At 49.8% G+C, this 26,099-nt stretch overlaps 12 protein-coding genes across 12 annotated transcripts; 3 read left to right on the top strand and 9 right to left on the bottom strand.

The window, feature by feature from the left end:
* Positions 1–1,567: 1,567 nt before the first annotated feature.
* N7489_004334 (TMEM14 family protein) lies at positions 1,568–2,021 on the top strand (the record flags this gene model as incomplete). Its single annotated transcript, XM_056710086.1, has 2 exons — positions 1,568–1,570; positions 1,716–2,021. The coding sequence occupies 2 exons, from the start codon at positions 1,568–1,570 to the stop codon at positions 2,019–2,021; spliced, it is 309 nt and encodes a 102-aa protein (XP_056568507.1).
* An 808-nt stretch (positions 2,022–2,829) lies between these two features.
* N7489_004333 (putative C2H2 finger domain protein) lies at positions 2,830–4,202 on the bottom strand (the record flags this gene model as incomplete). The annotated part of the gene is made up of 3 exons (XM_056710085.1): positions 2,830–3,543; positions 3,602–3,981; positions 4,040–4,202. The coding sequence occupies 3 exons, from the start codon at positions 4,200–4,202 to the stop codon at positions 2,830–2,832; spliced, it is 1,257 nt and encodes a 418-aa protein (XP_056568506.1).
* Positions 4,203–5,611: 1,409 nt separating this feature from the next.
* On the bottom strand, positions 5,612–7,932 carry N7489_004332 (uncharacterized protein; the record flags this gene model as incomplete). The annotated part of the gene is made up of 2 exons (XM_056710084.1): positions 5,612–7,807; positions 7,852–7,932. 2 exons carry the CDS (start codon positions 7,930–7,932, stop codon positions 5,612–5,614), a joined length of 2,277 nt encoding a protein of 758 aa, XP_056568505.1.
* Positions 7,933–10,649: 2,717 nt separating this feature from the next.
* On the bottom strand, positions 10,650–10,948 carry N7489_004331 (uncharacterized protein; the record flags this gene model as incomplete). Its single annotated transcript, XM_056710083.1, has 2 exons — positions 10,650–10,759; positions 10,858–10,948. The coding sequence occupies 2 exons, from the start codon at positions 10,946–10,948 to the stop codon at positions 10,650–10,652; spliced, it is 201 nt and encodes a 66-aa protein (XP_056568504.1).
* Positions 10,949–12,269: 1,321 nt separating this feature from the next.
* Positions 12,270–12,833, bottom strand: N7489_004330 (carboxymuconolactone decarboxylase family protein; the record flags this gene model as incomplete). The annotated part of the gene is made up of 1 exon (XM_056710082.1): positions 12,270–12,833. One exon carries the CDS (start codon positions 12,831–12,833, stop codon positions 12,270–12,272), a length of 564 nt encoding a protein of 187 aa, XP_056568503.1.
* A 705-nt stretch (positions 12,834–13,538) lies between these two features.
* On the top strand, positions 13,539–15,122 carry N7489_004329 (DUF5427 domain-containing protein MTC1; the record flags this gene model as incomplete). The annotated part of the gene is given in 3 exon segments (XM_056710081.1): positions 13,539–13,954; positions 13,974–14,083; positions 14,149–15,122. 3 exon segments carry the CDS (start codon positions 13,539–13,541, stop codon positions 15,120–15,122), a joined length of 1,500 nt encoding a protein of 499 aa, XP_056568502.1.
* Positions 15,123–15,480: 358 nt separating this feature from the next.
* On the bottom strand, positions 15,481–16,810 carry N7489_004328 (5'/3'-nucleotidase SurE; the record flags this gene model as incomplete). The annotated part of the gene is made up of 3 exons (XM_056710080.1): positions 15,481–15,550; positions 15,629–16,536; positions 16,799–16,810. The coding sequence occupies 3 exons, from the start codon at positions 16,808–16,810 to the stop codon at positions 15,481–15,483; spliced, it is 990 nt and encodes a 329-aa protein (XP_056568501.1).
* A 1,432-nt stretch (positions 16,811–18,242) lies between these two features.
* Positions 18,243–20,868, top strand: N7489_004327 (uncharacterized protein; the record flags this gene model as incomplete). The annotated part of the gene is made up of 5 exons (XM_056710079.1): positions 18,243–18,518; positions 18,574–19,680; positions 19,730–19,838; positions 19,894–20,219; positions 20,272–20,868. 5 exons carry the CDS (start codon positions 18,243–18,245, stop codon positions 20,866–20,868), a joined length of 2,415 nt encoding a protein of 804 aa, XP_056568500.1.
* A 433-nt stretch (positions 20,869–21,301) lies between these two features.
* N7489_004326 (DUF2462 domain-containing protein) lies at positions 21,302–21,793 on the bottom strand (the record flags this gene model as incomplete). Its single annotated transcript, XM_056710078.1, has 3 exons — positions 21,302–21,463; positions 21,561–21,642; positions 21,744–21,793. 3 exons carry the CDS (start codon positions 21,791–21,793, stop codon positions 21,302–21,304), a joined length of 294 nt encoding a protein of 97 aa, XP_056568499.1.
* Positions 21,794–22,768: 975 nt separating this feature from the next.
* Positions 22,769–23,286, bottom strand: N7489_004325 (uncharacterized protein; the record flags this gene model as incomplete). Its single annotated transcript, XM_056710077.1, has 2 exons — positions 22,769–22,878; positions 23,016–23,286. 2 exons carry the CDS (start codon positions 23,284–23,286, stop codon positions 22,769–22,771), a joined length of 381 nt encoding a protein of 126 aa, XP_056568498.1.
* Positions 23,287–23,624: 338 nt separating this feature from the next.
* On the bottom strand, positions 23,625–23,929 carry N7489_004324 (uncharacterized protein; the record flags this gene model as incomplete). The annotated part of the gene is made up of 2 exons (XM_056710076.1): positions 23,625–23,734; positions 23,857–23,929. The coding sequence occupies 2 exons, from the start codon at positions 23,927–23,929 to the stop codon at positions 23,625–23,627; spliced, it is 183 nt and encodes a 60-aa protein (XP_056568497.1).
* A 1,134-nt stretch (positions 23,930–25,063) lies between these two features.
* Positions 25,064–25,933, bottom strand: N7489_004323 (uncharacterized protein; the record flags this gene model as incomplete). Its single annotated transcript, XM_056710075.1, has 1 exon — positions 25,064–25,933. The coding sequence occupies one exon, from the start codon at positions 25,931–25,933 to the stop codon at positions 25,064–25,066; it is 870 nt and encodes a 289-aa protein (XP_056568496.1).
* Between the last annotated feature and the right edge of the window lie 166 nt (positions 25,934–26,099).

Below are 26,099 nucleotides of genomic sequence, written 5' to 3'. Positions count from 1 at the left end.
CCCCACGACCATAGCCAGGTACGCAGTTCGCTGCTTCGAATAATCCGTGCTACTACCTCAACCCTTGGAAATCTCCAATCGTTACCGCTTGAGATTGTCTACGAGATATGCTACCTCCTTGATATTCAGTCTTTGTTTAATTTCCGTCATGTCAATCGCCGTGCCCAACAAATCGTTAGAGGGACTCGTGGCTATAAATCTACAATCACCCATGCCCTTGAGACCCTCTGCGTTATCACTAGAACCGGTATTGCTTCTTGGTTCACATTACCCGACCTGTTTGAAGTACTCTGTACGAAGGACTGTCATCTATGCGGCTCCTTTGGTGGGTATATCTTTCTTCCGATGTTTATAAGGTGTTGTTTTTCTTGTATCCGAGAAGGTTCTCTTCCCTCTGTCTCGCCAATTGTGAAGAAACGTGTCAAAATGAGCTTAGGGCCCACGGTGAAGTCATTGCCTGGAACATATTCAATGGATGAAATTCCGCGGAAAAGGAGAATGCAAATCGTGCCGACAGGATTTGTTAGCAGATCATCCTTACGCGAAGAAGACGAAATGACACGTGTGACACAACCAAAGGGAAGAGCGCTACTACGTTATATGGTGACTACCTCTTTACCCTATCTCGACATTGAAAGCGGCGGCATTCAGAATGGGGTCTGCTGTAGTGGGTGTCAAATTGCTTTGGAAAAGGATCTAGGGTCATCTAGGGTTCAGCCTAATTCTTGTGTTCTACGGGATAAAGTGTACTCCTATGACGAATTCATAGAACACTTTCAGGAATGTCGAGAAGCTCAAAATCTATGGAAGTTGAGGAACCAAGGGGTTGATATCACCAATCTTTCGGAATTCGTCAGGCGTGGAGGACACTTCAAAAATCGGGATGTTATCATGTCTTTCAACAGCAAAATGCCTACCTAACTTTCTAGGTCGATGAGCTCATGTGAGGAAATCTTTTGGGGAAAATCACTGTTCTGCCCAAGGATACGGTAGCGGAGAGACGGGTGGACATAACATCCTCAATATCCTAATCCAGACCACGGCTTCCCCTCTCCAAAACCAGAACTTATACAAGGTAGGTAAGTGTTTGCGATGTTTTACGAGAAGGCTCGATCAAGCTCACTGTCCTAGATAATCTACTTCATAATCATCCAATTAGGGATATATAAACATTGAAGTAACTAAAGTGGGCCGAACGGATACCGATACCAACAGGTGGCTATGCCAGTGTTTCTTGGTGCGGGGATGGACGTTGGGACGGTTAAGAATTACTAGCAAATTTAGACTCTATCTCTAACTGGATTCATGTCCTATTACTTACATGTGGTGGCGTAAATGAGGTCCGTATGCTTACCCTTTCTTGTGTAGATTTTAGCCAATCGAGGAATAGGCGCCGTAGCGATTAATGAATTATGCACACATTACCCCAGACTTCGTCATCTGACTAATCAATTGCATGACCCGTGGACCGAGCTTCATCTGCGTAACGTACAGCTCTCCTAATCTTACTCTTAACCAACATCCAAACCCCCAGAAAAGAAGAGACAACCTGTCTTAAATCTACAAGATGGTATGTCTACAGATCTATATATTTCCACCACAACTACAGTCCAGTCCCCCCCCAATCGAACACTCCAACCCATATCCAAATCACCATGAACATACCACCCCACCTCTTATATCTACCCCAAATAATCATAGACTAACAAATACAGGCACCACCAACAACCTCCGCTCTCGCCCTCTCCCTCCTCACAAGCCTGGGCGGGATAATCGGCTACACACGAACCGGATCAATCCCCTCAATCGCCGCCGGCGTCTCCGTCGGCCTCGTCTACCTCCTCTCATTCCTGCGCTTGCGCGCCGGCCAGTCCTACGGCGAGGAACTGGGTCTCCTGGCCTCGGCTGTGCTGGGTGGAAGCTCTATCCCGCGCGTGATCAAGACGGGGGGGCAAGCCTATTCCAGTTGTTTTGTCTGTGCTGGCTACTTATGGGCTTTTTGTTTTTGGGTTTGCGTTTAAGGAGAAGAGGGCGTGAGAGACTAGGATTGGAAAGTAAATGAAAATGAGAAAGTTGGGAGGCAGAGATAATGGAGTCAAATCATTAGTTGGTCTATCGATATACTCCCACCTCAATTGAGACATATTAGCCATTTGCGTATTGGCTTCAGATATTGTATACATGTGTATATCGGTGATACCTTACGGCTACAAGATAAATAAGGATCATGGAAATCAAACATGCATTGATAGATAAGGAAAAGCGCATGAGATACAAGGCCAAAACGCCTGAGATGGATTTCCTACCTCCAGAGAACCGCTAAAAACTTACATCGACCTTAGATGGCATCACTTTGCCGTCTAGACATTCACATAAAACAGATTCCTCCGGGGTTAAACCTCCAGTGAGGTGTCAGGAGGGAGGATCAAAGGGCAAGGCACGTACTGTACGTAGGCTCGTCGATGTGACTTCCACGAGCCAATAGCTTAGACCTGGGCCTCCCTTCCCCGAACGAGCGAGTCAGGGAACCTTTCATTTTCGTTTTTGATGTTTTTGGGGTTTTCGATTTTTTTCCTTCAATGGCTTTCAAGATGTCTCTTCATCTCGCATCATCGGACTCAAACAGTATCAACGTGGCCTGGGGTTGTCGGAAGAGACATGGTGGGACGGGGGAGAACTCGTCAGACTAGGATTTGGAATCAGAGCCACTGATGACAACCAAAGATCCAGCCAGAAGAAAGCTCATAACTAGAAGTAGTGACGTGTCGACTTAGCTGGGTTCCGTAACTCCATCGCCTGCAAATGCAGCAGGGAAAAACAAAGCAGAACTTAATGTGTCGTATCGAGAACCGTGTCGGACTCTTGAATGCGGCCCACGATTACATTGCCGGGGAGCTCGCTGAGGGCGGTTTGTGTGCTTCGGTCTGGGACGTATGCATATCGAGGTAGTTGTGCCATCTTCTCCTCCGGACTAAGCGTATCTTCGTTGTAGACCAATCGGATCGCAGGCTTGGTCTTTTCTTTCTTGGGTTTGCTAGTAGCCTCTGTCTTCGAGGCCACGTCATTGGCTGCGCCTGAAATCTGATTGTCAACAGGTGTGGAGACATGCTCAGTCGGCTGAGCGCTGGATCCATTAGAGTGACCTGGAGCTGCGGGGGTGGGGGACGGGACATGTCCCATATGCATCTGTTGCATTTCGTGCGCGTTGACCGAAGGCACAGCAAAAGCAGGACGCTGAGGAAGATTCGAGGCGGCCGGTAGGCCCGTAAATCTGTTATCGGATGGTGGAGGTTGCTGTTGGGAGAAAGGAGGAGCCCCATAGGACACTGGTGGCTGTGCAGGAAGTCCAGCGGGGTATGGTGAGGGATATCCGGTCGGGGTGTAAGGCGAGGCACCAGGGACCTGCTGTCCACCAACTGGGGAGTAGCTTGAATAGACAGGACTTCCAGTCTGCGGCAAATGAGGTGTCACACCAGCAGGGGGGCCACCGTAGGGCTGAGGGTAAGAGTATTGCGGAGTGGCTGCGACCGGAGGTGATTGCGCCTAGAAATATTTGTTAGTTTTCAAGTCACTTCACGTTGAATACCAGGGTACCACTCACATATCCACCGGGTGTTGGCGTAGACTGGACCGCACTATTGGGTGTCACATCGCCGCTGCTACCTCCGGCAAGTGCCTCTGCACGCCTGGCCTTGTGTTCAGCTAGTCGCTTCTTGAGATCTGAAACAGGTTCGAGCTTGGGCTTCTTTGCCGGCTGGCCGCCAGAAGACGCCCCAGTAGGGGGGTTTCCAGTCGCATGCTGGCGATCCAGCTCGGCCTGCTGAAACTGTGAAGCAACACGCTGCCGGTGAGCGTTGAGGACGTCATCAGGAATACCCTCCATGCCAAAGATTTCGATATCGACACCCATGCGGTTCGGCAGTGCATTTTGGACCTGAGTCAGTTGCTCCTTATGGACCTGGCTCAAATGCACGGATAGACCTAGTGACGCAAGCCATCAGTACATGCGTACACCTCATCTAGGAAATATGCAACTTACCTCCAGCTGTATTCAGTCTGCGATTGCAGTTGTCACACTTGAAATGTTTTGCTTTCTGGTGAGAGATGAGGATCTTCAGGTCGTCAAAGTCACGTTCGCAGTAGTAGCACCACGGACGGTCCAGGAGCTCCTCGAGAGAGGGACCGCGTCTTTTTTTACCCATTGTAGCGTCAATTCTCAAAGCGATTCGAAAACTGTAAAGGTGTGGTGGTTGCAAAGGAGGAGAGGTTTGCTCAGTTCGCAGATCCAGAAGCTCGCCATTACGGATGAGGCCAAGCCTTTATCACGTGCATCACGTGCATCATGTGCATCACGTGGTAAACTCCGGACGAAACGCGAGGTCAGAACGCGCCTACCTGTCTCTAACGCGACTATAAACAACAGAGGGAAAGAGGATAGAGGGAAGATCAAAGAGCAAGAGCGACTGCCACTGTGGCAGTACGTATGTACACACGAACACTCATTTTGCTTCAATATAAGAGCCCTACCCTAATAATTGCGGAAAGTCCTAACTACACAGTCTACGTAGTATAGTAGGCCAAGTGTCAAACTGGGATATGGTCTCCATTAGGCTATATACATTGACCTTGGTTTTTGTGTTGGTCGAGTGGAATAATGCCGTATTTTATTCCAACAACAAGTATTGTATGGAATATAGACAGTGGAAAGGTGTAACATGCGACGCGATGGAAATCTAGATGTGCTGTAGAGAATTCAACTAAGAATGTCAGCATTGAGATGTTCGAACAAGAAATATAATCTCTATATTTCTCATTCGTATATAAAATACTCCTGTTATAGACAACATACTAGCATACTGCAGGCAGAAATCTGGACTGACGTAGTTATTGGCGGTAATAAACTCACTGGAGCACCGCTCGTTATCCCATTCCATCTTCTCTTTCTGCGGAGTCCAGTGCCTCCTGTGGAAAGTGATATAAGGATCGGCGAAGAAGGACTCAGGGAAATTGGAACATGGGTCTGGGGTGGACAGTCTTATGTCGAATTGTAAAAGCGCAATTGCTTAACGTTGAAGCAAAATATAGCCCATGATTTAGGTACCATCTACCTACTTGGACGAATCCCGAGTCCGTATCCAAAATACAATCTACAACCTTGAGAACTACAGACAGAGAGCAAGAATTTTTTATACAACATGAATTTAGCCCTAGAATACATGTACTGGTGCCCTGGCAGTGTCCGGACACTGCCAGGGCACCAGTACCTTATGATCATAATGTATCTGATCATCGCTTCCTGGCCCAGACCCCAGGGAGGTCAGAGATCACAGGGAATCATCTCCACCCCGGTTTATCGACCGCGGGCTCAGCCCAGTCACGAAGAGGGCCGTGCACCAAGCAGGGAAGATAAACCGGGGCGAAGATGATCCCCTGCGACCCCATTCCAGACCCTGGGGTGGGCCAAGAAGCGATGATCAGTTGGCGTCGAGGCAATCCTCAGTCCCCTCTCTCTCACTTGAAAAAAACAAAAGTGAGATGAACATGAAGTAAGAAATATCTAAAGTGAGAGAGAGGGACAACTGAGGATTGCCTCGACGATGCCGGCCTGACCTCAACGGCGTGGGTCCCGCGGGTTATGACCCGGGAGGGGACCCATCCCGTGGTACTGGACGTACGGGAATGGGGCGTACTGGGGCGGCATGGGTTGCCCCAGTTGCGCCATAGGCGCAACAGACGCAGCAGCAGCGAAAGGGTTCACTGGGCCGGGGCCGTAGTGAGGGACCACCCCCATAGGAGGGAGGGTGGGTGGCATGGGCTGCTGCTGCTGCGCCTGTACGCTTGCCATTGAGGGCAGGCCGGTGGGCCCCTTAGGGGCGAGGTTGCCAGCAAGTGGTGCCAGCGAGGGCGACCGCTTGCGGCGGCCGTGGCTAGTGGGCTTGGGGACCTCGTCGGCGGCGCCGTCGACGGTCCGGTCCTGCTCGATTTGGGCCTTGGATCGCTTTGGGTTGCGGATCCGTCCTTCCCGGTTGAACCGGTCCCAGTGATCGAGCATCGCCTTGGTCCTCTTTGGGTTCTTCGAATTGGCAATCTTCTGGCGCCTGGCCTCCTCGATCGCCTCAGCAGAGAGAGCCTCCTTCTTGGCCGGTGCCGGGGTGGGTTCGGCAGGGCTTGCAGCGGCCGTCGGTTCGACGGCCGGGAAGGAGGTCTCTGCTGGAGGGATCGATGAGGAGGCCAGGCTGCTAGGGCCACGTCGACCCCTGCCCCGGGATGAGGGTTGGGTTGGGGCAGGGGTGACTTCAAAGGTAGCCCGAGAGGAACCAAGGCGACCAAGCCCACGGCCGCGTCCGCGGCCACGGCCACGGCCAATGCCTCTGCGAGAGTTTGCATCAGACTGAGTTGATTCGGCAACAACAGTTTTGCCACCGCGGCCTCGTGTGCGCCGCTTTGCAGGGTGGTTGTCATCATCAGTTTCGTCAGCATCCGCACTCTCATTCTGAGTCTCTTCTGTATCAGTTGTTTTGGCGGGAACTTCAACCTCTGCGGCCTTGCGCTTCCGGGTGACTTTTGGCACAAGTGGCTCGCGTCGAGGTTCATGCATGCGAGGGTGATATTCAAGGCCATGTTTCTTCAAGATTGCCCACCCATCAGGGTTAAGATCACCACTCTCTTTGTTCTTAGCAATCATCTTTCTGGCCTGTGCAGGAGTTGGGACAAAGCCTCCCTGCACAAATGGATCCTGCTGTGTGCGGATCGGAACAAGCGGTGTGTTGCCAGGGAAATAATTGTGTTTGTAGCCATAGAGCATGGCCTCCTTCTTTTCCTCGAAGTCATTCTTGTCCTCATTGACGCGAGCCAGAGGGGCTCCACCCTTTTTCTTGTGACCCTGCAGTTGATGTCGCTTTGTTTGGTATGAGGGTTCATCTCGTTTGTGTCGATGCGCCTTAAGGTAGAGATCATCTAGAGCCAGGTATTCATCTTGAAATACCTTCAGGGCAAAGGCAGCGGTTTGTGTGAGTGCGTAGAGTTCTTCGGGACTGCATTTTTCGGGATTGCGGAGCATGCTGACGAGCTCATCGATTTCTTGAGTCTGTACTTCAAGGAATTGGCCTTTTTCGACTTTGGCCTTCTTGTAGGGAAGAGGATGAGGGGCGGGTTCAGGAGCATCACGTTTCCTCGTCTTAGAGAGGTCGTGGAAAGTACTTTCCCAAGTAGATTCACACTTGGCAGCTTCCTGGTCGTAGTCTGGAGAGAATTTGTTGGCATCATGAACTCTCCAGAAGCGTTCAAGGCGCTTTTTCACATCTGGTCGTCGCCACTGGGCCTCGCGGAGGCGATACTCCTCGGGATATCCAGTACGCGGGTTGGAAAGCCAGTCCAACAGGTCACGTTTAGTTTCGGGTATGTTGCTGACATTGTCTTGGATTTCGGTTTGCTGGGTGTCATTGATATCGTCAGTGGTCATTTCCACTGCGACCTCTTCGCCTTCTTCATCCTGAGCCTCGCCATCTTCGGGCTTCGCGGCTTGAGCTATGGGCTCGTTTTGTTCAATGGCGTCGTCATCTTGGAGATCGCCATTCTCGTCGTAAGTATCATCAGCGCCATCTTCGGCGAGCTCTTCAGCGAGGTCTTCAGCTCCATCATCGGCACCGTCATACCCAGAAAAGCTGATAGATTTCGGGTGAGCTTCGTTGATATGATCATTCAGAACATCTTCTTCAGAGATGCTTGCGTCATCTGGGAGCATCAAAAGCTTCCCACACCAATCACACTTGAGCCGTCGAGGCATGGGCTCTGGGGACTGGGAGATCTGGGTGGAAGTAGATTGGGGGCGGAATGGTTCAGAAAATTGACGGCGTAGGGGGAGTCCTGGCTGTCACCAACATCCGAAGAAGGATTGTCCCCATCCAGATCGGCCCTTGGGATAGGGGCCATTTTGGTGTAAATGGACAGGGAAGGGAGAAAAAAAAAAAAAGAACAAGAGGGGTATGAGTGTTTCGATAAAAGACGAAAGAAATAGAGGGAAAAAAAAGAAAAAGTAAACGCAGGTCTCAAATGGAGAATGAAGAATGTCAAGAAAGAATCTGTATAGATGGTCAGCGTTGGTTCGCTTGCGGGTGCCAAGACGCCAGTAAATCGCAGCGCAATTCCGCGGTCCCAAGGCCAAGGCACAAGGTACAAGGCATGGACGGCCAGCACAAGGATCGCAAGACATTGTAAACCCAGTGAATGCAATATGTAACATAAAAAAAAGCATAAGACATGAGACACGGTCGGGCAAAAATGCATGGATCAAGATGTGACCGGGAAGTACTGCGAGACTGTGCCAGGAAAAAAAGTAGAAAAGACGCGACACTTACCATGAGATGTTTAGAGTCGACTCGAATGCTTGTGGATAGAAGACACGAGTCACAGCCAATGACTGCTGGGTATTAGTGAGTGCTGCAAAGAAGGATGCAGGATGGGCGTGAGTGGCTGCCAGGGATGTGTACTTACTATCTGACTGGGGAAGGCTGGGTAGGTGACAGTCCACGTATTGGGACACAAGACGAAGTGGGATGGGAGAATATGGAGAGGGGATAAAATTTAGGAGACAAGTGAAATAGAGAAGATGTCAAAGGAAAAGTACGCCGCAATCTTGTGTTTGGCGCGCAGATCTTGCGTCTCCGGGTAGTATGAAGAAGAAAAAATGATCTTCGCCGACGCGACACCGCGCAAAGAAGAAGACACGAAAACAAAGACGATAGATGAAGTGAGATTACAGAACAGAAAGAGCACAGGTGAAGGAAATAAATGGGAAGGGGAAATGGGTTTAGGATGATGAAGTTGAGAAGAGATTGAGGTTGAGAGAGAGATAGTTTTGTAGTTTCATAGGCAGTGGAAACCCCGTCCTGGCCCGACCAATCAGAGGCTTCCTATCTACTAGCCACATTGGACGACATTGAGGAAAGGGGGATTCGGATTTGGATTGATCGCTATTGATCTCTATTGATCTGATGATTTTATTGATTCTTTGCATTGTATTGATCTTTAATCGTCTATTCTCTTTATTAATGCATTGTTACCTACTCGTCTATAGACTTTTGTGCTATTCGCAACTCACGTCACATGATACGTACTTTAAAAATAGTGTCTTCTCAATAGCCGGCGATTGAGGCAGCTGGAAATTAGAGCAAAGATTTGTCTATGCGCTTAATTCTAGGGACTCTGCCATGGCCGGTCCCATGGACTCGACTATATCCATACCCAACGAGTAAGTCTCGGGTAAGCGACAGGGACGGGACCTGAAAGAGATTATTTTACCATATTCAAAATGGTACCCAGCTAGTGTGAATATCCCCGTAGGTGACTTCCCTTGGTCCACCCCACTCCCGGTGCATGGTCTCCGTGCCTTGTGTCACCGGGGGAATGACGCCTCATCCTGGCTAGAATATGTGGACCAGAAGCTTTTACCTAGGTAAATAGTATCGCCTCTGGCTAGTTGCATTTAAGATGTAGACAATGTACAGGACGAGTTTGGCTTATAGATAGATCCCCCTCCAATATCCTCTCTTATTCATGCACCAAGTCACAGGCAGAGCCAGCAGACGTGCCAAAGTCAAACTAGCCATAGATACCAAGGAAACTGTTCAGATCCAGCGTCATATAGCATATCTCATCAGATATGACGTTATATCGACCGTGAATGACCGTCTACCTGCGCTGTCATCCTTGCGGATGATCGCCCATGTCTCCTTCGTCTACATGATCCCAACCCTCCGGGGCTTATCGGATAGAATCCTCAGTCAAATGTTGATAATGTTTACAAGAAATTTTATATTCGTCTCGCAATTACTGTCTACATAACAAATGGTGAGTTGGATATCGTAGGTTGTCACATTCATCTAGGCCATATACGAGGGTCTTTAGCGACCGTCACGCCTAATCGGACTGCTACCTTCACCACCGTCTTAGTCCCCTACTACAAGAGTGGTACACAAGGATAGCTAGCCAGTTATACGGTCTTTGTATGTTGGTCCTAGTAGTGTTTATAGTACATAGTCTTCGGTTTTCTTAGATATGTCCTTGAATGTATTTTTCATAGATACTTCTTCCCTTTATGAGTGCTATAACTACATGTGTACATAGAAGGATAAGAAGAATCAGGTGTCACTATCTGCATATGTCACGTACTTTCATATACAAGTGACATGAAAAGATCGGGTTCCTAAAATTCACCTCTGTTCCATGTCACGATATTATCGTTGTAAAATACCTGTCTTTATCAAGGAGTCGAAGCCGATGTGCTGCTCTCTTTACAATGACGATATGTTCACACAGATGGAATGGCATGTCCTTCAAACCCTTGGCTGGTCCATTGGACACCCGACCGTGGATGCTTTCTTGCAGCACACTGTTCTATTACGACGGACGAGTTAGACGTCTGTCTTCCCCGCGTTCCCAATCTCGGGATGTATAGAACCTGTCACCCGTAAATGTATCCCGTATTTCGGGTTCTCAACCTGGATCTCCCAACCGCTTCTCTTTTCCCCACTGCTTCAGGTCAAACGTACCTTCCCATAGTTCATCTTATTGTCCATTCCACATAAAAGTAACCATTTCAACAGTATTGGATGCATTGTCATCATTCAGAAGGTCGATCGAGCATTGTCTTAGCCGGTTTTGTCCGTCTCATAAGCTTCGAGTCGATCAAGCTGCGTCTGCGATACGATTTCACACGCCATACCATCGACTGAATGAAGCGGCTTTAGCGATTTCAAGGCTTCAAGACTTAAGAGAGCGTATATGAATTCATCAACGTCCCGTAGAAAAGGAAATATAGACTTTGGGATCTCTAGTCCAGCAGACTTCAGACAGAACTGTCAGGTGCTGTTTGCTTCTGCCTTAACACGACTGCTGAGTCATTGTCTTCCAGGAATTTGCGGACCATCAGGGAGCGGTTGTCACTCATTGTGTGGATACGCAGATGCTGACCTCAACAGGCCAAAGATCCCGAGGTCAGGTCAAGGGATACGAATGGTACGTAGTCCCACAGATTCTGCAATCTCTGTTAGTGCCATGGAGATACGATGACCGAGGCTTCCAAGATTGAAGTCCGGAGATATTACGTCAGCAGTAGATCTTCCCCAGGGCTACCAAGGTTCCCCCCCATCGAGAGGAGCCACAATCTAGACTCCACTGGATTTCTGCCCTTTCGTTCCGCCTTTTGTTGTGGAGTGGGTTGGATTCTTCACTGTGTTAGACCCGTGAAAATGAGTATAAATAACGCAGGAATTGCTGGAAATTACATATATACTCATGATCAAGCGCAAACAGTATGCAGTAAGTACCATGAGCAACAAGCATAATAGCCGGGACATATAGGTGGCACAAATGCCCAGAAACATGCGACATACTACAGGGCCTATACACTCCACATGAGAATTGAAGCAGTATCGCACAATAATATTTATCGATAAACAAATGTCAAATGTTAATTTGACTTGACGATATCCATTAAAATACACTACTTAAATGTCGGTTGTTTTTTGACATGCTAAACACCTGCCCACATCCATCTCTAACTATATATATACAAAGTCCATTTGATTGGAGACTTCCGCGTTTAGTTGTATTCTCTGGACAGACCTACTAATTCAGTTTGCTTTTTCTGCGAGTCTTGAAGGATGTACCAGCTATGAACCATACAAGCTCTCTCCTCTTGCTTTTGCTTTGCATTTGGGCGCTGCTGGAAGCATACATCTCGAAAAGTAGATTCGGACCCTGCATTCATGGCTATCCTTTATATAATGCCCCCAGCTCCAATCTTGTTAAAAAAAATAATATCAATCTGGCAAAATCAAGGAGTGCAACCTAGATAGGCTTGTCGGGTGGCCACCTTGGAAGTACCACAGGCACCCAGTTAGTTCCAGGGGTAGAGATGCCGCCATATTGCTGAGGCGCCAGATGATAACACTGAGATGTTGATTGAACCAGGGTGAGCCCTTGAAAGCGAAAGATGGACGAATTGGAGAATCAAAGAGGAGAGAAGTTTTCAAGAAAGATAGTGTACTTCATCATTGTAGACTTGACGCCACATTACTTGGATGTGTCACATTCTTCTTAAATGTGGTAGATCATTACGAGTATTGGGCTAGAGGTCTCTAATTGTGCCTGATCATCAAGCTAGAATACTTCAGTACATATTCTTACATATGCTTATCATCAACAAAATGGCAACAGCTCTTCTAAAACCAGTATATTCTGTCGTAAAGCTTTAACACACCTACAGCTCAGTGCAGGTGGTTCTTCTCGCCAACATCCAACGCCACCAAAAACCGACTAACACAATTATAAGCCGCAATTGTAGCAGTAATTTCAACGACCTCGCGCTCATCAAAACACCCTTTCAGCTCCGCAAAAACTTCATCAGGCACCGTAACCGTTTTAGTCATGGCATCGGTATACTTCAGCACAGCCCTCTGGTCAGCACCCAAGACCGACGACGCAGACTCACTCGAGAAGTCCGCCTGGGCATCCCCAATAAACTTCAATGCCTCTGCGCTCAATCCACCTTCCGTAAGCAGAGGTGCATGTTGTTCCCACTCGAACAGGGCGCCGTTGACCACTGCAACGCGGCAGATGGCTAGTTCGCGGACGACAGTTGTGAGGGTGGTTCGGGTGCGGATTGCGCCAATAAATGAGTTCCAGCCTTCTGTGACCGGGTAGGAGTGTAAGAGGGCTAGGTCCAGGGGGAGGAGCGGGTTTGGAGCTCGGCGGGCTTGAACGCTGGCTAGGATTCTGGCTTCATCTGGTGTGCTAGCTGCTGGTGGGTCTGCAACATATGGAAGACGCATGGTTGTCAGTTCTTAGGGTTGTAGGTGATCTGAATTTGAAGTCGGTTTGTTCAATGGCTGGATTTGGGGCGGAATCTGGGGTCTAGTGTTTGATGTCAGTTGAGATGTGTCTCGAGATGATGCGCTTTGGAGCAGACAGCTGCTTCGAATGAGAGGCAAGTATTCAGTACCTGATTCAAAGCTGCAAGATACTATTTTGGCAAAATCGGAACTGGCTCTATACGGGAATGAGCAATTATTTATTGACAACCCCGCGTGGGTCCATATGGAGCGGATAAGTCAAAGCCGCGGAAGTCGGGTTTGGGCTTCCGAGTTCCGCATGATTTGGTTTGGTTGTGCTTAAAATCCAAGTGGTATAGACTTGTGAAGGGCAAATGTGAAGATGTGAAGGTGTGAAGATGACATTGTATACCAGGGTACCTTCCAAGGTTATGTAGGTACTCTCTGTATGGTGCGGGGTGACACATTAAATCCAAGGCCTGGTCCAACATCCAATATGTCCAAGGCGCATATTTTTCTTTTTTTGTTGAATGAAATATTCAACTTGAAGTGAAGCATTACAGCTTTCTCTTCATCAGTTCAACTAAATTTGACTTCATCAAGCATCTGCAGTCAGTGCTGTTGGTCTTGGCACATGATCTCCACCGGTTTAGAAGCTCCAAAGGTGTCGTCACCTCTCCTGAACATTGTTCCCGCCAAACAAACATGCCTCCAAAGGGCCCTAAACCAACCAGTGATGAGCTTCTAGCTCAGTTTGACGACCTCGGTCTTGGCAAATCCGAAAACAAAACATCTAAACCCACCGTATCCGACAATGCTAAGGGCGGGCAGGAGGACATCCTGGCCGAACTGGACCACCTAGCCACACAGCGTCCAGCCAGTGGACCAGGTACTCCGCGTCTGTCTTCCGATAAACCCAGGCCATCTACACGATCTCCCCGTCCGAGCGCAACCATCGAGCGAACGACCGAAGAGAAGGCGCCAGTCCGCCGGTCTGAGGAGACCAACCAGCCTTCGCGCGCAGAGACCAAGCCAGAACAGCCCAAGGCCGAGCCTGAGAATGTCCCCGCACAGCAACCAGCCGAGGAGAGTGCCGGCTGGTGGGGTGGATGGTCGGGGGGGTCTGTTCGCAACGGCCAGCGCGGCTATGAAACAGGCCGAGGCGGCTGTCAAGGAGATTCAGAATAATGAGGAGGCTCAGAAGTGGGCTCAGCAGGTTAAGGGCAATGTTGGAGCTCTCCGTGATCTTGGTATGGATCCTCCTACCTCAACACATGCTTTCCAACATGCAGACTGAGCTAATTGGCACACGCAGGCGGCGAGCTTCGAGACAGGGCAATCCCAACGTTTACCAACCTCATCCACACCCTCGCACCTCCTATTTCTTCGCATGAGCGCCTACAAATTCACGTGACTCACGATATGTCTGGCTACCCGGGCATCGACCCGCTAGTCTATGCTGTATTCTCGCGAGTGATGGCCCAGGTTGAGGGCGGGGACCTGTTGGTGATCCAGCGGGGCCAGGAGTCGTCCCCGAAGCGCGGGGTCGATGTTAGCGGCTATATGACCAGTGCGGGCTGGAATGACGGGCCCTGGTGGCGGACGGTCACCCCTGGACAACCGCGGAGCATCTCTTCCGTGCGAGGCGTCGTGGAAGGTTCTAAGCTCGCTCGAGCCAGCGCCGAGTCCTACGCCACCGAGTACTTCTCGTCCCGTGGGGGAGTCGAAGAGGCCGCGAAGCACGCATCGGAAGTGCTGAGTGAATCGAACCCTGTCCGTAGCAGCGATATATTCTTGGCTATCCAGGCTATCAGCCAGACTGCTTCCAAAGACCTCTTCCAGGCGGGCGCGACTGGTGAGAAGGCTACCGAAGGAGCCGTGGAAGCTGATACGCAAGAAGAGGAGATCTGCTTTGCGCTGTACCTCCACGACCCCATCCATGGCATTGCGTTCCACGCCATCTCTCAAAGTATCCCGCAGACATGGATTGAATGGCTCGATGCTTCGGTGCCAGTCCCTGAGAACCCTGACGCCGAGGATGCGAATGTTCAGCGTGTTGTGGTGCCCGAAGCCATCGCCGAGATCATCGAGAGTGGAGGCGTTGACCCCCGCGAGTGGGTTTCGGAGTGGATTGAGGAAACCCTCTCGTTGACCGCTGGTATTATTGCGCAGCGATACGTGGCTCGACGAATGGGTGTCGGTGAGGGAGGTATCGGCAAGGGCAAGATGCGAGCTGAGCAGGTGTCGACTCTGGATAGCGGCGCAGGCGAAGCTGCCCGTGCACTCTAGGACTGGTGTGATCTTTTATACCGAGCTCAAGAGCTGACGCTCTTATTCCAGCATCTCCTGTCCTTTATGTGATACACCCGCTCTGATCGTCTGTACCTGCACCTACACTAGCTATTTGATGTCTATTTCTGTATTTTGTTTCAGTGGCTACGCCAGACTAGGCTCTCTGGTAGCGAGAATAACAACGAATGACCTTTATCAAAATCCCAGGCAAAAAGAAAGAAAATCGTGTATGCAATTCCCGTATATGTACAAAACGGACCGGCCTTCCTATAAACCACCATATTATGCATTTTCGAAAACCATTGCGGGTATCGTAGGATCATCCAAAGCATTCAGAATCTGTTCAAGAACCCATTCAAGAATCAAGGTCCAGCGGCCCTTCAAGATCGGGGACATGCCAGAAATTGGCTCGGAGGGCAGTCACACTAGACACAGCGTTAGCATATGCGATTCCAGCAGTGCTAAAAAAAAGAGAAAAAGAAATAAAAAAACCCATCTCTTACCTAGTCGAGCCATTCAGCACGGTATGAGCATCCGTGCCCTCCTCACTCTCCTGGAAAGTCTTCTTCATATCCGACAAATCAGCAGACCACTTAAACTGGCGCTGTCTGGGAGACGGAGCATGACCATTAACAGTGGTGCCATTCGTGTCGCCATTGACATGGACGCCATTCACACCATTCACACCATTCACACCATTCACACCATTCACACCATTCACACCATTCACACCATTAACCTTCTTCCCCGTCCCCTCCTCAGCATACAAACACCCCCGGGACCAATAATACGGCAATGTGCGCGTATACAGCACCGGCCTCTCCTCAACATCAAGAACCATGGGAACATTGATATTATAAAGCTCGACGCGCTCATCCCAGTTCTCATAAAGATGTCGCACAACCCTAACAGCCAGTCTCGCCGCGGCGGCAATAACATCACCAGGCTGTGGATCCTTGCTACCAAACGAGATAGCAATACCCCGTTTCCCACAGAACACCGCCTCCAGCGCACCGCCTACCGTCCCCGAAGATAGGTTGTAGATGGTGGAGGCATTGCGGCCGTGGTTCGGGCCCGAGATGACGAGGTCGATGGGCGCCCGCTCGCTGAACAGGTTGTACAGACCTAGTTGCGCGCAGCTGGCTGGTGTGCCGTTGCGGATTACCACCCAGTCGTTTTCCGGATCTGGGGATTCAAAGCTCGTGTCCCAGCTGCCGTCGGCGCGGAAGGCGTCCGGGTGGACGTAGCTGGCTGTTAGGGAGGCCTCGATTAGGTGGGCTTTGCCGATCCAGGAGCGGGACGCGGCTGGGATTGCTACGGAGACTTGGTGGCCGTTTGCTTTCAGGGTGTCGACTAGAGGTCGCAGGTATGGGGAGAGTTTGGTGTTTGGTGGACCATCGTCGTTGACTACCTATTTTTGGCTGTTAGTTTATTTGTCTTTTCTCGATTTTTTAGTTTTTCTTTTTTGTTTCGGGCTTCTTTTTTCTATCTACGCCGTGCAACGTATTGCGCCAGGCTGGGGAGAGAAGGAAATGGGATGAATTGTCATCGATATCCTCCTAGGAGTGTGGGAGTCTGGATCTATAAGCAGATCCCTGCAGAAAATGGCTTTCTATACATTTGCCAGAGGAGAAAAAAGAAAAAGGGACTTTTTGCCCGATGATCTCACTTACCAGGATGTGCATGACGGGCGGGATTAAGCAGCGCCAAGGGCGTTATGGGCGATATTCGAGATTTCGATTTGGATCTTTTGAGTTTTGACTCGGTCGAGGTTCCCCGGCGGTTTGAACAGGGGTTTTGTTTTTGTCCCTTTTCTAATTTTCTTATAAGAGGATAAGAAAAGAAATAAATATTCTGCACCCCGGAAATATTCGGGGTGCAGGACACTTATACCTGGGGGAATCAGGGTAAGGAATGAGCCATTGGCCACACCGAATTACACACCGGGGCATTGGGGTGAAGCTGTTCAGGCTGCGGGGACAACGGTAGGGCCGAATGCAGCGTGCGGTGAACCGATTCGGATTTCTTTCGGATGTATGATTTCTGTTACCTACATATGTAGGTATTTGGGGAGATGTTGATGGTCTTAGAGGGATAGATAGGTTATGTGCGGAGTACTTATGTGCTATGAGTAGAATGCAGATTTAATAGAATAAGGTGATCCTAGGATAATAGTTCATAGTCTAAGATTATAGTTCATAATGCTGTTCAAGTCATTCATGTAGGGTCCCTATCTAAGATGTAGTCTAGAATACATACCAAGTGAGTATATATCTATGTATTAGTATAATATATAGTTAGATATAATTAACTTGGTTAATCCTATGTATAGTTATGCACGTTCTATATTGTATACAACTTCTGATGCAGAGGGTCTTTATAGTCAGAAGTTTAAAGCCCAAAAGGGAAGATGAGGTAATCACAGTTCTGCAACTTACACGGTAGAACAGGGTCTGGTGCCTTCTTTTTTTTTTTTTTTTTTTTCATGCAACGGAAGACAAGGAAAAAAACGTTAGTAGTGAGTACAATATAGATTGTAATATATTGTACTGAGGTTACATTTTGAATCTGAATCTTATGTTCCCGGACCATTCATATCTCAGGGGGTTGCCACGGATGCGTTGATCTGACACCATCACCTCTCGTAAGACCAGTGAGACCAACGTGTCGGAGATCCTCTCGGAGATCAACAGGCCGGTATAGGGCTCTACACAATGCTTTCTTATGTTGTATATAGTATATATCTCCCATATTCTTCTGATAATTTAGTCGATATCCGAAGATTTCAAAAAACACTTACGAAGACATTGAGAATCGATTTTCATACGAAGTACATAAATAAAAGGGAAATCCCAATGTGGTCTGTGCCACAAACACGCTAAAGACGATCGCAGAAAATCTTGAGGTGGGGAATCCCGGCCCTTCAACAAATCCTCTGGCCCCTCAACTCTCTCCTCTTCAAGTCACCCATATCCATTACTTCGACGAAATCGACACACACACATCTTCGCCTACATAATTCCAATCTGTTACACCCGCAAAGTCTCAAAGAGCGACAGTCTTTTTGGGATCTTTGCTCAACGAGGTCGTCGCCGCAACCTCACCCTCTCATCCTGTATGGACTGTGGAAGTACTGGGACCGCTGCGGGGATCGACCCCAAAATCTTGGACAATTGGCAAACTGAGGGCGCTTTTTCTGTCGCCTCGTGGGAACATCTGGGTTACGACCAACCGCCCGAGTGGGACACCAGCCAGGAATCGAGTCAGTGCGATGCGGATATCGCGGATCTAGGCACCTTCCATGGTCCATTGCCTGGTGAATTCCGTCGTCTTGAGAACAGGTCCGGAAACCACTTCCCACACATTAAACTCCTTCCTAAACTCCTCCCTGATGTGAGACCACCACGTGCGGTGTTGATGTAGCTGACACTGGTTTTGTTGCAGAAAGCACGATGTAGCACCCGAGAACTTGGGCTACCCCGATGGCCTCGTCGAAGGCACTGGCAGCGGCACTGTCAGCCCCAAGACCATCCCATCTTCCGCCGACGAGAATTACCATTCCGACGAGGCTTGGCCACACTTTCAACTGTACAACTCAGTGAGCATGCCAATGGATGCATCTCTTCTCTACCCCTACGCGAAAGGACCAAGCCACTCGAATGGCGCTGTCATTGTCGATGATGTTGGGGAGATGCCTCACAGTGGTTTCTCGGATGCCCCGGCAGAGGGCATTATGTCGTTCCAGCAGATTCCACAGTCCTTCCCCATGATCCCCGAGGACTGGACCGAAATCCCACATGGCATTCCCGTGGACCATATGCCTTTGCCGCAAGAGTCCATGCCACTCACTGTGGATGCACAGGAGAACCCTAAGGATCACTCTCTCCGCGGGTTCCAGACTTCTATCAGATCGCTGGAATCGCGATGGCTCAATAGTCTGGAATCCCAACTGCCCACCCAGCACATCACGCCGGTTTCTCAAACCGCTGGCCCGCGAAATGCACAGGAGTTCCAATTCAAATCCGAGAACTCTTCAGTGTCGGGTGATTTGTCGGGAATATACGAGTGCTCCTACTCCGCCACTAGCGACGATGCCCCGGCATTTGCGGACCGTCAGTTGGAAGATGACGATGTCCAATGGAAGACCTCACCGCATGAATCGACTTCACCGGAGGCGCAGCCTGCATTCACCACCACTGCCTTCATGGTGAGTGAGACCCCCGAGTCTCTAGTCTCCACTGTTCCTTCAAGGTCGAGGGCTTCGTCGACTGCTGGCCAGCGTTCCGGTCGACCGGCACCACTTGCCATGCAGACTTCGGCTACAGTCAAGAAGCGCAAGGCCAGAAATCCTGCTTCAATGGAGCAGGGAATCGCAAGGCCCTTGCAGATTGTCCAAGAGGATGGCCAAGGAGGCTCCATTGCATCTGCAGACTTTGTCTCGCCCCCACGCGGCGCTCGTCGCAAGGGCCCATTGAGTATGGTTGGGCGGGCCAATGCAGGCCTGCGCCGAAAGAACAAGGACACTTGTGTTCAGTGTCGACTAAACAAGCGCAAGGTAAGGATTCCCTGAATTTTAGGTTTTCATAAAGCTGACGTGTTTGCAGTGTGACGGAAGCGCCCCTTGCGATGCTTGTCGCCCCACGCTTCACGAGCAACCATGTGCTCGTGCATGCTTCTCCAGTATTGTCGAGTTTGGAACCTGCAACTACATCTGTAAGCATCAATGGAACCTCCCGATGGATTGCTCAAATTGACTAACCCTATCTAGCTCAACGAGCTGTCAACCACCCTACGGTGGATGGTTCCAACCGGGTCCGGATGGAGATTCCATCTGAATTTGACCTCAGTCAACTATTGTCTTTGCTCGCTGAGCGCCAGGGCCGGTTCAACATCCGCGCTAGCCAGGCCTGGGGCTCTCTCTATGTCCTCGACCTAGGAGAGACCTACAAGTTCCTGAAGAACCTGAGCGAGTACAACGGCAACTCCAAGTCCACTTTCCTGGAATTCATCGATCGACGAATTGTCGACTCGAAGGACAAGTCCAAGAACTGGCTGTCCTGCGTTGCCGACTGCGACCCAATGAATCAAGCCTATGTAGGTGTCCATTGTCCCACATCTCAAGGGTGTCAAAACTAACCAGCCTTAGACCCTCCTTTCCCAGTGGAACAACATGCCCAGCCGCGCGAAGTACAGCTTCGTATCCCTTGACCCAACAGGCGAAGAACGAACAATGGATATCAATAAGCCAGAGGACCAACGCGAGATCCTCCTCGCAGCGCAACTCTCCCGAATCTTCTGCCGCATGCTTGAAGTCGAGGGCTTCCGCAAGCTCGAGCGCGACTTCTACAACATCAAGTGGAAGCAGATCTCCCACGAGACGCACGTACGCTTCCTCGGCGAACTCGGCCATATCCTGCTAACGCTGCGGTGGCGCGTGAGCTGGTGGAAGCGGCTCGGCGACGGCGGCCAGAACCCCGATCCCACACAGCAGCACTACATCGATCGTGTCGAGCTGCTTTGCCGCATCCTCTACGTCTACTACACATGCGTTATGGCGAAGCTGCCGTCCTGGTCGGCGGCTGATGTCCCCAAGGGCATCTGGTCGACGTATGCGGACTCGGAGAATGCCGTCTGGGATGATTTCCCTTTGGACTCCAGTGACGACGGCTTCAATGGTTGGATGGAGCGTGGCCAGGACCTGATTGAGCAGGCTGGTGTTCCGAGCCGCATCTCGAAGTTCTGAGATCGGGGTGGCAGACCTTGTCTGCGAATATGGTTTGGATATATGGCATTGGAGTTAGAATTATAGATACCCTTTTTTTTTTGTTTATTTCCTTCTCCTGATTTCGTTGTTTCTATTGGATACATCATGACTTTTACATACTCTGCCTTATGATTTGATGATTTCGCGCTTGTTATATCTTCTTCGGTTGGTGTTTCCACAATTTGTACATAGAATCTTTCGATATATACACAGCTTCTCTTCTCCATCTCTACTTCATCCCGTACTCTTACTACGTACATACCTACCTGCATGTCTAGACATAGACCACGCAAACCGAAAAGACAATAGAAACTGGGTATCGATTTCATGCACTCATATAACGAGCTCCAGATAGACGAACTGCAAAGACCACTCAAACAAAACCATCTCAATCCATTAAATTCCCCACACTTCAAGTCGCCTTCTTAGGACCAGACTTCAAAGTCCCATCTTTACGAGCCGCGTTCCGCTCCTTCTCCAGACGATCCTTCTTTCCACCACCCAGCAGCTCGAGATGGCCTGCCTTTGTCGCCAGACTGCGTTCTGTCATTGAGACGAGGCCGGATGTGAGTTTCTAAAGAGCAGTGTTAGTGTTTTTGCTTTTTAGTCTCATCTCGCAGGAACCATGTTGCAGTCTAGAGCGAGAAACCCGGAAGTGAACCGGTACGTACCTTGGTCAATTTCTTCTGCTTGATCAGGCCGGCCTTCTTGGGCGCGACGGAGCGGACGCCCGGTCTTGTTGTCTTCGAGGGCCTGGTGGAGAGTATGTTAGTTTAACTGATGAATTGCTCCTCGGTGCACGGATGGGACTCTTGTCGATTGTGGGTTCGTGTATTTCTCTCTGTGGCACTTACTTCCTGCCTGGGCCGGTAGGAGTGGCCTTCTTCAATGATCCTTGCACCATGGTTGTGTTGATTGGGGTTCGAACAGAGGGAATGGTAATAGGTAGACGCTAGTGGAAGAGGTAGATGGATTTTGTAAAGTAGCACTGCCAGCAGCACGAAGTGATCTTCTGTTTCTTTTTTCGGGGTGGGTTGCCGGAGGGAAAATTGCTTATCGGCTTATCTGATCACGTGTATTGTGGGACTGGGGCATGTATTTCCGCTCCGAAGTATATCTGATTGGAATAGTATTGGAGTGATGATGAAAGTGATGGAGATAGGATAGGATGGGGGTAAAAAAAAAGATGACAATTCGAGAACGACCGGGGTCGAACCGGAACAGTCAGGTAGTGGAAGATCTTAGGCACTTCCCTCGTGGTACACATGACGAAGCATGTTACCACTAGGCCACCTGCTGTTGGGTCCCTACTACTTGGGTTTGTCTTCCTTTTATCCCGCACTTGCCTAAGGTTATTCTTTGCTTTGAGCACTAGAGGAACAATGTAGTATCTGTGTATGCATGAGGGGATGTGATGAGATTCATTTTGAACATTTGGATTCTTCTCTAGCACGGTATGAGACGACAGGTGGGCAATACATATGTTGACATTCCCACGATGGATGGTAGTAGCCTCAGGACAGAATTACATATTTTGCTATGCCAACACTTTCATCATCAATCTATCATCAGGATGAACACGCAATTTGACGGCTTCAAGTTTTCTTGTTGCATCACATATTGTGCTAGCTGATGGTTGCTAGCTATATAAGGCAAAGCCAGAAACCTAGCGAGACAGTAACGAGAATAAACAGGAGAAAGAAGTAAACACATTCCTATAGTACTTGGCCATTCATCAATTATATACTTGAACACAATCTGTCCTTGAATTGGCTTTCCGCCAGCATCGACCCATGACAGGGTTCCAGCATCAGTGCACCAACACCCAAGATGTCCAGGGCCTTGGCTAGCATAACGCAGAGCAGAGCAGGTCGGCAATCTAGTGCGCCTTAAGCGGAAACCGTTGTTCCAACAATGCCTTTGAGACCGCGTCCATCAATGGGTACGGGCTATGTGACGGCTCACTTCTATTCGCCGTGGATGTTGTTGCTAGGGCAAGGATATGTTAGAGACGTATGCAATGGAGCGCAATAGTCGATGGTCAAGGTTCTTACCTTTGCCAATATACTAGAGAGTTCGTACGCCAGTCAAGCCATAACGAAGACACACCACAGCAGTTCACTCACCAGCAATAGTAGCCGAGAAAGCCCCAGAGCACAGGTGTGCCAGATTCTCAAGACATCCCAACATGCCCAGGCCCGAGAAACCTAACAAGAGCATTTCCACCAAGGAAGGGAACACGCACATGTCTGTCGCTCGAGTGGATTCCTGGATAGACATTCCAACTGCGGCATCAGCCCATGGTGACACAATGAGGCACTGAGCCTTCGCCACGGAAAATCCCATACTCTTTGCCGACATGATTGACAGGAAGTCTGCAATGGAGTAGGTGGTCATGGTTGTCAACACCAATAGGATGGTGTATGCTAGACTTCACTGTCCTTGCCATTTGCAAGTTGTTTAATCACACACAGAGAGAGACAGCATAGACACGTTCGATTTCGGCAACGAGAAAGGAGGCTTTGACTTCATTGACGAATCCCAGAATTGGGGGCTCTTTCTAGGAAGGGAATAGGAATGCATAGGGGACGATGCCCCAAAGGCGGGCCAGGATGTCTGCAAGCTGTATTGTATTGATCAGCATGGGATTTCTCAAGAAGGAAACCTTCGGGGCGGCCATAACCTCCGAGTAGAAATCCACTGTCCACCGGTCCAGGCTTGTCCATCCACCTCCATCAAGCCAATACACCACCAAAGCCCGAGGGAATGGATCCGATTAGGCAGAACATAGCGTTACGCTTTTGCAGCTCGGGGCACACGTACCAGGTGCCGGGGAGGTGCCAGTCTATAGAGCGTCGAGAAGCAAGTAGGCAAGGTATTATCTTGTGATCTGGGATGAAACCGAAGGAGTAAGATAGATATTGTTAGCGAAGAGGCCTTGATGTTTTCACTTATGGTAGAGCTTACAACAAGATGGCACCCAGAGAAGTATAATGCCCGAGAGAAACATTGAAGACATTGGCCCAATCTTGCGAGTCATGGCTGCGGTGGGGAGGTGGAAGATCGTGTATGCAATGAAGAATACCAGTGATGTGATGTTGTTACCATTGCTGGATTAGTGCTTGAATCGTCGTACATTCTGGAGTCGTGCACCATGTATACACCTTGTTCTATTGACTTCCAAGATTGTCCTGCAATGGAATGATCAAACGTGACCCAGATCAGGTGCCTTCCCTCTTAGTCAAAACTCCTCCCCCCCGTTCCTTCCTGCCTTCAGCCACTGGAAAATATAAATACCCCCTCTCCCCGCAATTTCTCTGTCTTCTTCCTTCTTCCTTCCTCGCACCACTCCGGGTCCACATTGCACATCGTGGTTCCCGAGTTCAGCTCCGGATCTTTGCTGCGGTCCAGGTTAGTCTGAAACAGATTAGGACACCACGGTCCGGTCTAATGGCACGAAGCATGTCGAGGCCTGGACCACATTCCTCCCTCGGCCTCTGTGGATACAGACTGTACTTTCCTGGACTCTCCATTGACCTATGGGAGCTGGGCATAATTTTTGGCCCTTTTTCACAGAGATAGCTCTCTGTTGTCCGAATAATCTTCTGAGGGCACTTTCTACAAGGTTCCTTCTCATGGTTCCACTTCCACCGCTGTCTCGTTGTCTTTCGTCTCCTATCTCTTGCTGTCACTTGCCTCTTGTTGTCTGTTGTGGTCTATTGTGGTCTCTTGTGATCTCTTCCTTGTCCAACCTTGGAAGGTCTAGAATATAACATTAAAGGTCTTTTGAAGAACTGCGTCATCGAGGTGCTAGGAGCTTCCGCATGTGGTACCCACCTTGCCAGACTTTAACCTGACCGAGAGCAGAAAACGTCTACAGCAATACTGGATTTATGGAACTAGATGGGAAAGGGAAAGCTCTCAACATCATCAAGTTGTGCCACTTGGCTAGAGAGACGGGATTCCCTATTCTGCTCGGATTATACCGTTCTTGTTTCGGTATAGTGTCGCTATTCGGTTGAATCCACTCTTAGGCGGACCTTGCTCACGTTGGATCGAAGGCAGCGGGAACTCGTCTTGAGAAAATGGAAGGACCTCAAAGGTCCCCTTGATTTGAGGTTTGAAATGCGATAGTCTGATAGATATTGTACATGATGCTGAAAAGGAAAAACAATTACTCTCGCAGCTTACCTCCAGTAAGCGCCTCGCCAAGCTTCTTAACACGTTCCTGAGAGACATCCCAGCGAGCAGCCTCGTTGGAGCGGGTCTTGTTGGCAAGATTGAACACAGTCGGAGGGTTACCCAGGTTCCAGATATTCTCGCCGGGCTGGTGGTCGTTGCGCCACGCCGGGTTCTCGCCCTCGGGGAATACCCGGTCAATTTCAGCATTGAGCTGCTCCTCAGTTGTAATGAAGGTGCGAGCATTCACATACAACGACTGGAGGTGCTCCTTCCGCTCAATCTCTTTCTGTGCCTGCTTGGCTTCCAGGCGTGCCCGAGAGAGCGCAAGGCGTTCCTCGCGGTTGGGGTCGGGCAAAACTGGCTGTTTGTGGGGCATCATCGCCTCGATGGTCGATGGGCGTGTGAGGCGCTCGTCCTCCCGCTCGGGTTGCTGAAGAATGCGGTCCCGCCGATTCTGATTCTCAAGACTGCGGCTGATGATCTTTGAATCCGCAGACCTTTTGCGCGAGTACAGGTCGCGCAGACCGTCCCGCAGGTTCTGTCTCCGTAGATCCGCCATCTTGTGCTTCCATTCCTGCTTCTCGGGGTTGCTGCTATTTGGGCTCACTACCCGTTCCGTCTTGGGGAGCTGTGTGACTGCATTGAGGTATTGTATCCGGGGCTTGTCCGCTCGGCGGGCCGGGAAGAGCTCGCGAGGCACGGGTAGAGTACCCCTGACATGAGGTTTGCGGGGGTTGGTGGGCTGGATAATTCTCGGCACATCGACGAAGTGAGGCGATTCGGGCCCGACTCGAAGGTTGGAGGAGGAAGCAAATCCACGGACCTGCACAGTGGCAGTCCGGCTATTGCGGAGGACAGACATGCGGCGCAATTCAACCCTGGCACTCCGGGGAGTGATAAAACTGGCAGGGGTTTGTTGCAAAGTAAATAGTCGAATCGGAGGTCAAGACACGACCTTCAATTAAGCCGGGATGTAACCTGAGATTGATTGCCGTACAATAGGGAGGATACGCGGTCGAGTAAGTCGG

Source organism: Penicillium chrysogenum, assembly GCF_028827035.1.
Source record: "Penicillium chrysogenum strain IBT 35668 chromosome Unknown utg000002l_segment0_segment0, whole genome shotgun sequence".
NCBI lineage: Eukaryota > Fungi > Ascomycota > Eurotiomycetes > Eurotiales > Aspergillaceae > Penicillium > Penicillium chrysogenum.
This window is presented reverse-complemented; position numbering and strand designations above follow the sequence as displayed.